Source organism: Equus przewalskii, chromosome 10 (assembly GCF_037783145.1).
Source record: "Equus przewalskii isolate Varuska chromosome 10, EquPr2, whole genome shotgun sequence".
Taxonomy (NCBI): domain Eukaryota; kingdom Metazoa; phylum Chordata; class Mammalia; order Perissodactyla; family Equidae; genus Equus; species Equus przewalskii.
The window spans coordinates 29,691,857-29,706,005 of NC_091840.1; the positions used below are offsets into that span (position 1 = coordinate 29,691,857).

Genomic DNA, 14,149 nt, shown 5'->3' on the forward strand with positions numbered 1-14,149 from the left:
AATAATATATATAAAAGCACCCAGCAAAGTGCTAGCACATTGACACTCTTTAAATAGTAATTTCTCGTTCTCCTCCCCATTAATGTCCCACTGAGCCTTTTAATTTGTTGACTAGATTTATTTCCACTGATTATAAATGAGCCAAAAGAATCAGTGAAGTAAAACCAATAGCTATGAAATGGTAAGTTCTCTGCGTCACCACCTGCCTGTCAGGGACAGCAGCCTTTCCTATGAGGACATGACAGAGCATCGACTGAGGATGTGAGCCCAGTGACCAGCGTCGTCTTAGCATTGAACAGACTCCCAGTCCTTGCCCTTTGTTTTACGGGTATAAATCTTCGTAAGCAGAAAATATCTAAGGAAAACCACATAGTTTTCAGTAGAGTGCTGCCTTCTGGTTTTTATTTTGGATAATTCTATTACAAACCATAAGACCACTAACTAGACGCTTCCTTAGAGACTGAATGTGTGTTTATTTGGTCTAATATGAAGAGATTGGATGACTTCTGTGAATGGCTCATTCTGATTCAGCTTTGAACCATATGTGTGAAAAGCAACTGCAGTAAATTATGAAAGAGAAACCTGTCTTAAGATTCAGAGAAAAGTTCTTGCCTTTAGAAAAGATGCTAATCTAATGTATTAATTTCCTATGGCCGCTGTAACAATTTACTGCAAATTTAGTGGCTTAAAACAACATAAACTTACAGTTCCGTAAAGGGCTATCATCAAGGTATCAGCAGGGCTACAGTCCTTTTTGGAGGCCCTAGAAGTTCTGTTTCCTTAACTTTTGCAACTTCTAGAGGCTGGCCACTTTCCTTGGTTCATGGCCTCTTTCCTCCATCTTCAAAGCCAACGTCATCCAGTTGAGTCCTCTCGCACCGTATCACTCTGCTTCCTCTTCTTCCTCCTCTTCCTCCCTCTTCCACACTTAAGGACCTTTGTGATTACATTGGGGTCATCTGTATCATTCAGGGTCATCTCCCTGTTAAAGACAGCTCTCTAGCAACCTTCATTCCCCTTGCCGTTTCACTGTTCTTTTGATTAGGCTGTGGATATCTTCGGAGGGGCATCATTTTGCCTGTCACAGTCTGCCCTCTGTTCCACAAAGGTTCACATCCATTCCACATGCGAAATACTTCTACCCTATTCCAACATCCCCCAAAGTCTCTACTCATTACAACCAGGGAATACTTGTGCAAATAAGGAAATGGGGATTTGTTACTCAAGGCTTTATCTGTGAAGGTTGTTCATACCCAGCATGTAACTTACTAGCATATAAGAAATCAATGCCATAAGTACACGGAAGAAAAAACATGCGTTTTAGAAATGGAAAGTCCTGGGGCCAGCCCGGTGGCACAGTGGTTAAGTTCTCACCTTCTGCTTCGGCAGCCCAGGGTTTGTCGGTTTGGATCCCAGGTGCGGACCTACGCACCACTTGTCAAGCCGTACTGTGGCAGGCATTCCACGTATAAAGTAGAGGAAGATGACCACGCATGTCACCTCAGGGCCAGTCTTCCTCAGCAAAAAGAGGAGAATTGGGCAGCAGATGTTAGCTCAGGGCTAATCTTCCTCAAAAAAACCCAAAAAACAAACAAAAACATTAAAAAAAAAAAAGAAATGGAAAATGCTTAAACTGAAGTGCATGTTCCAATTCAGTGTAAGATTTTAGACTTGTTTAGGTTCATGGAGTCAATGTGTCATACTAGGAATACTGTATGTTTCTAAAGCAGCTTTTAGTTGGCAAAGCATTTGCATATTCGTCCACGTGCATTATCTATCTATATCTTGCCCCTGAGAATAACTTTTTGAGGAAATGGTTCAAATGTTGTTATTCTCTTTTAGCAGATGGAGAACTGAGGATCAGGAAGTCATACCCATGGTCATGTAGCTACTAGATAATAATGCTGACAGTTGAATCTTGGACTTCTGTCTCAAGTTCACTATCCTTTTAAACCTATTATTTACTTAAAAGTTCCTCCTTTACTCCCAGTGTAGAGCAAGGTAAAAGTAAATCAAAGTTGTAAAAGGTCAAGATTTTTAGTAGGTATCAAGTGTCTTATAAAAATGAACATAAACAGTGAAAAATGCTTTCAGTGTATTAGAGTTTTTGTGGAAAATTATAATGGCAAAATTAGAAACAAGTATTTGAGAGAAGAATAGTTAAATGTGTGATACATTCATGGATAAAATATGCAGCCACTAAAAATTATATTTCTGAATAACTATAAAAATGCTTACAACATAGTTGAATTAGGATATAGAATTATGGAAAGTATAATTTCAACTAAGTTTAAAATGGATTAATTTACGGGAAAAAATACTGGAAGGAAAGGCATTGTAATGTTAATAGGGGCCATTTCTAGGTGATGGAATTCTTTTCATATTTTTGATCCTTGTCCTTTTTCGCACATTTTTCTCTAAAGGCGTTATTACCTCTATAAACTAGAAAAAAGTTTTTGAAGTACTTTATTGGGAATTGAGTGGGGATGAAGCTGATTGTCTTTGTTCCTAAATATTTGCATATTAATTGTTAAATATTCTAGCATTTTCGTATCTGTTTTTCTTTTAAATACTTGCATTTTGCTAATTCAAACAGGTTTACTCGAAACCAACAAAGGATTTTGGAGCAAAATAAGAACCAGACAGAAGATGCCAATGTAAGTGAATAGAAATGTTATAAAACAATTGAACTTTTAATGAATTGTAGGTAAGAAATAAGGCTTACTTCAAATAGGTCTTTCATTTATTAATGATGGAGAGGTTTTGGCGGTGTAGAGTATTTGCCTTAATAACGATGTTATTAAGTTATTAATAAGAGGTCATAAGAAGATCCTCTAATTGAGCAGGAACCTATGTAGACAGTGAGATGTGATTAGTACTAGTGTTGCCCATTGAATGGAGAATTCTCCCTCAAAATGCATCCAAATAGAATCTTCCCTTCTCCACAGGCAAGTGTTTGGAGAGAAAGCTGTGAAAAATGACCTGACACATTTTTCCTAAGTTGTGCTTTTGTTTGCTTTGCTTTCAGATTACCAGTGAACCTTCTGCCCCGTCCTGTGATCTCCTTGACCTGAGTCCCAGCCCCCCGAAGCCGAGGGCCACTCTGGGAGAACTCAACTCCGTGAATGCTCAGCTCTCAGACCTAAGTAAATAAGCACGTGGGCCTTTTCAGACCAGCAGAAGAGCTTGATGTGAAACAGTTCTCCTTGGTTTCATGATTAAATGCAACCTGAGAAGGACTGAAGTCTGTCTGAATATCAGAGAACTATATCAGGGGATGTAATTGCTTCTTGGCAAACGGTTGGGTTATTTGCAGTACAGGAATGGATGTGTCTGGGGAAGAGGTCCTTGAAACTCATCACACTGGTTAGAATCTCATGGGATTTACCTGGCCTGCTTTATCGAGGTTGTTCCTCTTCATGGCCAATACTTAAATCTACTCTGAACCCACGCACTATCATCTATGGGTTTCTCTGCTATGCTATAGCATCAGGTAAGGGCATATTTGATGCAGATGGAGAAATTCAGGAATTATGAGGCCTGGTCCACATGGTGGGGAGATGTAAAAGGGAAAACACAGACTTTTGAGTCAAAGAATGCCAAGCTGAAATCCTGGTTCTGTCACATCTTAGCCACCAGACCATTGAGACTTTCCTACCTTAAACAGTGAGAACAGTAGTTGCTTTAATGAGTTGCTGTGAAGATAAATGAATAATGTTTATAAAATGCATTGTAGGCTTAGAGTTACCTATGTTACCTGTCTTATTTGTTATCTCCTACTATCCTTATTCCCAAAAAGTTTGGGTAAATTACAAAATTAAGGATGATGAAAAATGCTGAAACCCAGAAGTTTTTGCCAAACTAAAATCAGTTTGTTTTTCTCTTCTGTTAGCAGGTTTTTCCAGAGTCAAAATATTCAGTATCACTGAATTTGTGGTTTCCTTATAACTTCCCCTATTTCTAAAATGTTGGCTGCTTGCTTATGTAGACCAGTGGGACGTGTGGAGTCTGTTACATGGAAGAGTTATTCTTGAGTTTTTATCAGGCATTTTTAGAGGGGAGGAAATAATTATTCCCTTTGGGGCGTCTCACCTTGGATTGTAGGAAGTTAAGAGCTTGGGGAGGTGAAGGTGGAGCTCTGTATATACCATAGCTTTAAAACTTGTATGCTTGGCAGAAGCGTACAGGTAAAATCTCTTCCATTCTGGATCAGCTTGGGAGTTTAGAAAACCCAATAAAATAACATTTGTTACCTTTTCAATAACCTCTTTTTGTGGCAGGGGATTTCTCTCTTTCTAATGGTAAAAATGATACTTTTTAATTTCTGGTTGAGGAAATCCCATGATTTTGTGGTGACAGAAACCTCTCTCTTTAATTTGTTTTTTTGTTTGTTTTTTTACTGTGGAAAATCCCACAGAACTGACTGACAAAATGTTTTGAAGCCACATAGCAAATCTATTTTGTATTCTAGATTTCACTTCTTCAAGTCCTGCTGTAACGAACAACGTGAAACCTAGTCTTTGTCCACAGATGGATTTGCTAGCCTTGGAAAATACAGAAACATCCCTGTAAGTATGTCAGTAATGCTCCGGAACTGATACCATCTCATGGTGATTCCTCATATTTAAGAAAACATGACATAGTAGAAAAAGTAGAGGCTTAGGAGTCAAACAGACCTGAGTCAGAATCTCAGTGCTACTTCCTACATCTGTGTGACCTTGGATGAGCAACTTAACCAGTGGAAGCTTTCATTTTTCTTCTAAGAATATTTCTTAGGATTCTTACGAAGATTCAGTGAGATGTTATATGTCAAACTCCAGTATAGCTGTTGGTACATAATAAGCCTTCAATCAGTTGTCTTTGTTTCTGTTATTTTTTAGTGAGAATAGAAGGTAGGGGGACTACAATGACAAAGGTAGGGGAAGAGAAATGAGGTTTAAAATTGTTAAGAGTAACAGCCACACCGATTACACAGCACTTGCTGTGTGCCAGGCACTTTGCTAAGCTGTTTTTGTTTATTTCATTTAATCTTTGCAAACGTTCTTGGGTCAGTTCTGTTGTTATTGCTATTTTAGAGGAGAAAAGGCTGAGACTTAGGGAATGGAACTTGCCCCAGTTCATTTAGCTATCAAGGAGCGGGTCTGATGAACTGAGAGTTCACCAGAAAAGAATACAAACGACCCTTAAACATATGCAATGATGCTCAACCTTACTTATAGTTACATATAAATATATATGTAATAAGTATAATATAAATTCAACTACAATGAGAGTAGTTTTTAACCTCGCAGACTGGCAAAAGTCCAAATGTTTGATAACGTGCTTTGTTGCCTGTGGAAAGACAAATGGTATCGCAAAATTATACAGTTCTTATAAGGGGCAAGTGGCAATATCTATTAAAATTATAAATGTGTTTACCCTGGAACCTGCGATCTCATTTCTGGGAATTCTCACCTCTGCAAGATGAGTTGTTTACAAGATTATTCTTTACCACATTTGGGCAAGAGCTAATAATTGGAAACAATTCAAGTACCCATCAGTTGGGGACTAGTTAAATAAACATCTATGCAGTGTATTACTATATAGCTAGGGAAAAAAAAGTAGGCTCTTTATATGAGGAACAACCACTAATGTATTTATTATTAAGTGAAACAAAAAGGTGCAAAGTAGTGTGTGTATACTATATTGCATTTGTGTAAGAAAGTGAGAAATAAGAATATGTATTATTTGCCTCTATTTGCATGAAGAATGCAAGAAGGATGCAGAAGAAGCTAAAAAGCGTGGTTCCCTAAGGTCAGGGAGGGGCAGGATAGGGTGGATAGAGCTAAAAATACACAGAAGTTGGATTTGCCTTATACCAAAGCCTATATTGTTTTTTTTCTTTTAAATGTGTACATTTTAGCTAATAGGCAATGCATTTCCATGATTCAAATATCAAAACAATATAAAAAGTTGTACAGAGACTATTACTTTTCTTTGTTTTTTTTGGTTTGGTGGTGAGGAAGATTTGCCCTGAGCTAACATCTGTTGCCAATCTGCATCTTTTTCTGCTTGAGGACGTTTAGCCCTGAGCTAACAGCTGTGCCAGTCTGTTTTGTATGTGGGTCGCTGCACCAGCATGGCTGACGAGTGGTGTAGGTCCACACCTGGGATCCAAACCCGTGAACCCCGGGCCACCAAAGCAGAGCACGCACACAGAATTTAACCACTAGGCCACAGGGCAGCCCCCAACAATTACTTTTCTTTATTGAAAAAAGAGTAGGGGCAGAGGGTGTAGAAAGGAGAATGAGAAAGCACAATCAAATTGGGGAGAAAAGCAGGAAAAAAAAAAAAAGCATAAGGGAAGAAGAGGAGTAAGGAAAGATTCATGTGCCAGGACACAATAGAGTCAATGGCTATCTCATGAACCACTAAGTTGGGCAAGAGCCTTAGGTTGGCTTCCTCTGGTCTTGACTATGTGTGATGCAAGTAAGTGCTGAAATGTAGGCAGATCTCCAGTGAAGTTGCTTAGGAAATAATGTAGTCTAAAGTAGCTGATGCTGTTTTCCTTTATCCTGCAAATCTTATTGGCTAATATGAGAAAGAAGAGGATATAGAGGAAATCCCATTATAAAAATTGTCTCTGTAAAACTCATAAAAAGATGAATCCTAGCTAGTAGCTGCTTATTTTAATCTGTACTCTTGTGGATGTCATTCTTTGGCAGGCATAAAAACCATTTGGGTGACTTAAAAGGTAAAGTTGCTGGGCCTCAGAAATTCTGATTCAGTAGCAGGAATCTTTGATTTTAAAAGGCATCCCAGTGGAATCATAAAGCAGTAGTTTGCCAGCCATACATTAGACATCCTATAATGGTCATCCACTCAAGATCCAGATATCAAAATAATTATAATAGTGCTTGGAATTCACTGGAATGAAAGATACTCTTTAATATTAATAATATTTTGTTTTCTATACTATCTTTCTAAGCCTTTTGTGTCTATTTTTTTCTAATTTTCAAAAAAGCTTAATTAGAGGGTCCCTGACTTAGGATGGTGGTTTGAATTACGATTTTTCAACTTTACGATGTGCAGAAGCTGTACACGTTCAGTAGAAACCACATTTTGAGTTTTGATCTTTTCCTGGGCTAGCAGTCTGCAATATGATACTCTCTTGTGATGCTGGGCAGTGGCAGCGAGCTGCAACTCCCAGTCAGCTATGCGATCATGAGGGTAAACAACCGATATATTTACAACCATTCTGTACCCTTACCACCATTTTGTTTTTCACTTTCAGTACAGCATTCAATAAATTACATGAGATATTCAACACTTTATTATAAAACAGACTTCGTGTTAGATGATTTTGTCCAACTGTAGGCTAATGCAAGTGTTCTGAGCATGTTTAAGGAAGGCTAGATTAATCTATGATGTCTGGTAGGTTTTTGGCTTAAGTTATTTTCAACATATGATGAGTTTATCAGGCATAACCCCATTGTAAGTCAAGGAAGATCTGTACATGACTGAAACTGTGATTAGACCAATTTTTTACAGTGTCAGAAATTGAAGGACTAAAGCTGCCTAGGACATGTATCTACGTTAAATTATATGCTGAAGATTACGTATGAGAGGCAAAATCAGTAACAATAATGCCTTATGGTCTTGAGATTTTTCCACCCCTCTGTGTTTGCAGTTTAATTTGTTTACCATCACAGAACAAATGAGTGATGGAATTATTCATAAGAGAAAGGATCCTTGAAAAACAATGATAATGGTGGGATAAAGTCATAGGTCATATATATTTATAACCCACTTATTATCAGGCAGCACACTAAGAAGAATAAGAAATGTTTACTAATGACTAACCAGTGCTCCCAATAGACCTATGAGGTGGCCTCCCATGTCGTTCTCATTGTAAAAATAATAAACCAAGGCTGAGGAAGATTAACTTGCTAAAATTTGCCCAACTAATGCAGAAACAGGATTCAAATTCAAGTGGATCTGATTTCAGTACCTGCTCTCTTTTTTCTTTCTGTAATTTAATTTTATTTTTTAAATTTCCATATATTAAAATTGACCCTTTTTCCCGTTTGATGTACAGTTCTATGAATTCTAACATATCCTGGGCCGCCAAAGCAGAGCGCGCGAACTTAACCACTCGACCACGGGGCCGGCCCCCATCTTTACTTTTAACTTAACTATCTTGATATATTTGAAGTGCGTTTCTTGTAGAAGGCATATAGTTGGGTCATGCAGTTTTATACATTCTCATAATTTCTGTCCTTAATTGCTATTTTAGGCCATTTACATTTAATTTAATTATAGGTTTGGATTTAGGGCTACCATTGTGTAATGTGTTTTCTGTTTGTCCCCTTTCTTTTTCTTCTGTTTCCTCTTTCCTGCAGTCTTTGGGATTATTGGAATGTTTTCAGTATTCCATTTTAGCTCCTGTGATTTTGACTATAACTTTGTGTGTATAGTTTTTATATGGGGAGGGGGACTGGTTGCTCTAGGGATTGAAATATATGTATTTACCTTTTTAGTCTACTTAGAACCAACATTTTACCTCTTGAAGTGAAATGTAGAAAACTTAGACCTAGATCCTCCTTTATATTGTAGTTATGGCATATATTACATCTGTATACATTGGGGGAAAAACCACCACCAATGTTATCATTTTTGCTTGCAACCCTCAAATATATTTTAAAGAACTTGAGAGGAATAATCTATTATATATTTACCCAATATTCGCTATTTCTGTTGCTCATATATTCTTCCGGTATAATTTCCCTTCTCTCTGAAGTATTTCCTTTAGCAATTCTCCTGGAACCAGTTTTTGGCAGTGAAAATCTGTTCATTTTACTTCATGTGAGAATGTCTTTATTTCTTTTTTTTTTTTTGAGGAAGATTAGCCCTGACCTAACTGCTGGCAGTCCTCCTCTTTTTGCCAAGGAGGACTGGCCCTGAGCTAACATCCGTTCCCATCTGCCTCTACTTTATATGTGGGACGCCTACCACAGCCATGTCCGCACCCTGGATCCAAACCGGCGAACCCAGGGCCACCGGAGCAGAATGTGCACACTTAACCACTGCACCACCAGCCAGCCCCCTCTTTATTTCATTTTTATTCCTGGAGGATATTTTCAGTGGATATAGAATTCTTGGTTGACAGTTCTTTTCAGCAGTTTCTAAATGTTGCTCCACTCTCCTCTGGCCCAAATGGTTTCTAATGAGAAAACTACATTCATTCAAATTGTTGTTCCCCTAGAGATAATGTGTTCTTTTCTCTGGCTGTGCCTTCAGGAAATTTTCTTTTCTAATTTTGAATGGTTTGATTATGATATGTCTGGGTATGGATTTCTTTTGGTTTATTCTGTTTGGGGTTTGCTGAGTTTATTAGTTTCCCGTGGCTACCATAAAAAAAAAATTACCACAAACTAGGCAGTTTAAAACCACGGGAATTTATTTTCTCATATTTCTGGAGTCTAGGAGTCTGAGCTTCAGCAGGGCGACATTCCCTCTGGGGCTTTTCGGGGAGAAGCCATTTTTCCTCTTCCAGATGCTGGTGACTTTTTGTACTCCTTGGCTTCCTTTGCTTTGGCCACATCACTCCACTCTGTGCCTCCACCTTCACATTACCTTCTCCTCTGTGTGTCTCAAATCTCTTTCTGATTTTCTCATTTGAGGTCACTTGTCATTGGATTTAAGGCCCACTTGAATAATACAGGGTATCATCATCTCAAGATCTTTAACTTAATTACATCTGCAAAGACCCTTTTTTTCCAATAAGGTAACATTCATAGGTTCCAAGAATTAGGACAAGGACATAACTTTTTGGGGAGCCATTCAACCTACTACACTGAACTTCTTGAATCTATGTGTTTATGTCTTTCACCAAATTTGTGAAGTTTTCAGCCTTTATTTTTTCAAATATCTTTTCAGCCCTACACACTTTCTGCTGTCCTTTTGGAACTCGTTGTTGTTATTGAGGTCATAATAGTTTATAACATTGTGAAAGTTCAGTTGTATGTTGTTATTTGTCGGTCACCATATATATGTGCCCCTTTGCCTGGGGTTTTGGGTGTGAGAGAACAGAGAGGGGAGGGAAGAAAGAGGTGAGAAATTTCCACACGCGTTCTGAGCATTAGAATTTCCCTTTCCTGCTCCTCGAGTGAGAACAAGGGAGCATCTCTTGGAGCTCTGTCTGTCCTCACTGCCCTCTTTCGCATTTTAGGTTGCATTGCATTCAGGTTAGGGAATACCAGAGGGGCGAAAAATGGTAAGTTCACCAGTGATTCAGCGATCTGGTCTTTTTTCCCAGTTAGCCTGTAACTATTTACATTTCAGTTCTCAAATATTTGCCCCATACATTCTGTCCAGGTTTTATTATTGCATTCAGTACGAGAGACAGGGTGAAGTGTGTTTACTCCATCTTACCCAGAACCGTCCCACTTCTTTCTTTCTTTCTTTTTTTGAGGTAGATTAGCCCTAAGCTAACATCTGCCACCAATCCTCCTCTTTTTGCTGAGGAAGACTGGCCCTGAGCTAACATCTGTGCCCATCTTCCTCTACTTTATATGTGGGATGCCTACCACAGCATGGCGTGCCAAGCGGTGCCATGTCCGCACCCAGGATCAGAACTGGGGAACCCCGGGCCATTGAAGTGGAATGTGTGAACTTAACTGCTGCACCACTGGGCCGGCCCCCCGCCATTTCTTTCTTAAGCTCCACTTTGCATTGCCTCTCATCCTTCAGGGATTGATAGCGTGGTGGCTGGTCTGAGGGAAAGATCGAAGGCTCTGTTTTTGCTTGTGTACCATGCACCCTCCAGGGTCTCAGGGCTACCACTGCCCAGGGACAGTGCTTTTTCTTTACTCTTTTTGGTATTTGGGCATCGTGACCTGGGGGGCACTGAAACCAGATGGCAATTGTTATAGAAATTTAATGCTTTTGTGCAGTCTAAAGGTACATTTTAAGTTTTGTTTTTAGACTAAGAAAGCCATCTTACTTTCTGCATTTGTGTTCTCACTGTAGGGTAATCATGCTGTGTTATCACACTATCCTAGGTTTGCTCAAAGGACCAGCCAAAACCTCTCCTCAAGTCATGCATATGAGAATGTGAGTAATGAACCCTTCCCTGACAGCGCTCCTAGTTGGCAGATTCTCCTGGCCAGAAAGACCTCCTGCTTGTTAGTTCTCGTGTTCTGCTCAACATTTCTTTGTATGTCTAATGTATCGATACTGGCTTTGTTAGGACTTTCCCTTGTCTTCTTTTAACCTTTCGACGTTGACAAGTTGAGTCTCACTTCTCTTAGAAAGATGGTTAAGGATCAAAATTCCTTTAGAGTTGTTTATATTTGCTGTCTCCAGTTTCTTTCTTCTCCTCCTCTTTGACAGACTCCAGACAGGCTCTCATCCCAACCACTTTACTGGCATAGCTCTTGTTAAAGTCACCAGTGACTGCCATGTTGCTAAATCTAGTCCTGCCATGCTCAGTCCTCATCTTACCTGATTTATCAGCAGCAAGTGACAAAGTCAGTCACTTCCTCCTTTTTGCACATGTGGCTTTCAGATACCACTCATTTTTCTTCTCTTGCCTCACTTCCATTTCTTCACCCATCTCCTTTGCTGGTCCCTCCTCCTCTCCTGGCTTTTCAATGTTGGACCTCAGGGTTCAGGCTTCAGACTTCTCTGTCCATATTCATTCCTCTGTGGTCTTTTGGTCTCGTCTCTTGAAATACTATTCAAATTCTGACAACTTGCAAGTTGGTGTCTCTAGCCTATACCCCTCCCTGGAAAGCAGAACTCACATGTCCACTTCCCACTTAACATCTCTTGATTTCTTTGCAGCCTCGGCTCCCAACCTGCTCTTCCTACGGTCTTCCCCACCTCCGTAAATGACCACTCCACTATTTCAATTGCTCAGATGAAAAACCTTAGAAAATAGTGCTTGACTTTTACCTTTTTACCTTCAAAATATATCTTATTATCCAGCCACTTCTCACCATCTCCACTTCTATATCCCGGTCCCAGCCACCATCAGATGGACATTGCAGGGGCCTCCTAGGAGTTGCCCTTCGTCAGCCTTCACCTCTCTCTTTGCCCCCCCGCCCCCACCTCACAATCTGTTCTCAAAACAGAAACCAGTGCAATCTTTTTTAAAAAGTAAAGTCATATTATGTTACTCATCTGCTCTAAACCCACCTACGATTTTCTTCCTCACTCCATTTTACGTAGTAAAAGCATTAAATGCTGATCTTCTCCCTCCCCTTACTTCTCCAACCTCACCTCTTGCCTCCCTCCCTTGGCTCACTCGGCTCCAGCCACACTGGCCTCTCCTGCTTCAGAGCATCTGATCTTGTGTCCCCTCCGATAATCACCAGGCCCACCTCAGTCGGGGCTCTGCTCATTGTCCCCAGTGGTGAGCCTTCCCTGACCGCTACAATCAGAGCAGTATCCCACCCCGCCTCCCCTGCCTCCCCTGCCTCCCTTGCCTCCCTTCTCCGTTACCTTGCTTTTTTCTTAGAGCACATGCCATCTGACATCCGTTTACATTTGTGGATTGTCTGCTCCATGAGGGCAGGGATTTGTCCTGTTTTATTTATTGCTTTATTTATAGCGCCTGGTAGGTGCCCAGGACGTTTGTGAAATGAATGAGGAAAATTACAAGAAGAAAGAGAGATTTCTAATTAAGACCTTAATCTTTATCAGTCCTGATTTGATAGCATCACCTTCTGCCTTTCTTTAGTTAAGATTGGTTTTTGTCCTGTTTGAAGCTGAGGTTTTATATTCAATGTGGAACTACAGAATCTGGACTGAGCCATATATTCCTGCTGCTTTTTTTTTAAAGCAACACTGTTTTAAAAAAACAATTTACATTTTATGAGAAATGAAGTGCAATGGGGCTGAACAGACAGAAAAGCAATAAATTGTGTAAGCAGTTATTACCTAAAAACTAAAGTAATAGTTAATAATTACTAATTCTTGTCCAGTTGAGGGTATATGGTTCTTGGAATAGTGCCACTTGGAAGCCTAGGAATCTAAAGAATAAGAAAAGCTTAATGTAGAATGTTTATTTGAACATGTGCTATACCTTCTTCAGTTTCCAGAACATTCAAATTCAGTGTTACTACAGCCAGTTAGTCTACAGACCATTCCAGCAACACCATCAAACCAGACACTGCCGTCCTTGCCCGGCAATCACCCAGGTACTTGAGACCTTATTATTTGCATCAAGTAAGGAAACTTGTGGGAATATATGAGTCTGCCAGACTTATTGGTAATTGAAAATAGATATGTAGAGGAGAAAAATTAGTTCATTTGCTTTTGTGTGTGTGTTTTTTTTTTTTTTTGGTGAGGAAGATTGGCCCTGAGCTAACATCTGTGCTAATCTTCCTCTACTTTGTATGTGGGATACCACCACAGCATGGTTTGATGAACGGTGTGTAGGTCTGTGCCGGGGATCTGAAACCATGAACCCTGGGCCCCTGAAGCAGAGTGCATGAACTTAACCACTATGGCACCAGGCCAACCCCACAGAGGAGTTCATTTGCATTTTTAAGTGACATGAAGTAAATTCAGAGCAGTTATGACCATTATGACTGACATTAAGAGACTGTAAAAATGCTTGTGTTGCACTGAAGATTGTATGTTGAAAACTACAGTAAATGAAGCTTTTGTTGACGTTTGGAAATCTTTTCTTTGCAGATAGATTTGTTGCCCTTGCGAGCAGCATGGGAACACCAGTATATTTGTTTCTGGTTGTCAGTTTGTTAGGATCTTATGTTTGAAGTCTAAATCATAAAGAGAATTGTACATAGCACTTCTCGTCGAAAAGCACAATGTGTGTTTATTGGCTTTTTTTTTTTTTTTTTTTGCCTGCAGCGATGACAAAGAATGATCTCCAGCTACCCCATTACTACGAGGTAATGGAGTTTGATCCCTTAGCTCCTGCTGTCACTGCAGAGTAAGTCATTTACAAAATGATTATTTTTTTGTCTAGATTCCCTTTGGTAGCGGAGCTAACAGGGCTTGCTTATACGTTTAATTTTGTTTAGGTCTTGGCAGAAATTGATGGCCTTATTAAAAATGACTTACGAGGTTTTATGGAGGCTATTGCTCTTAATGGTCTTATTGTTCTCAGTCTTGTGACTAAAAAATAAAAATCCTGGGG

At 39.5% G+C, this 14,149-nt stretch overlaps 1 protein-coding gene across 3 annotated transcripts in view; it reads left to right on the plus strand.

Annotated features, from left to right (window-relative positions):
• The window catches only part of TOM1L1 (target of myb1 like 1 membrane trafficking protein), a 62,299-nt gene that overhangs the window by 43,103 nt on the left and 5,047 nt on the right, over positions 1-14,149 (plus strand). Inside the window, exons 9-14 of one of the 3 annotated variants that reach the window (XR_011523094.1) lie at positions 2,597-2,657; positions 3,029-3,146; positions 4,472-4,568; positions 11,011-11,094; positions 13,079-13,184; positions 13,861-13,942. Coding sequence is in view for 1 of the 3 variants with exons in the window: in XM_008519746.2 (XP_008517968.1) it covers positions 2,597-2,657; positions 3,029-3,146; positions 4,472-4,568; positions 11,043-11,094; positions 13,079-13,184; positions 13,861-13,942 (516 nt within the window). In the remaining 2 variants the exon portion in view is untranslated. The remainder of the gene's footprint in view (positions 1-2,596; positions 2,658-3,028; positions 3,147-4,471; positions 4,569-11,010; positions 11,095-13,078; positions 13,185-13,860; positions 13,943-14,149) is intronic. The other 2 variants (XM_008519746.2, XR_011523095.1) reach the window with 2 other exon arrangements.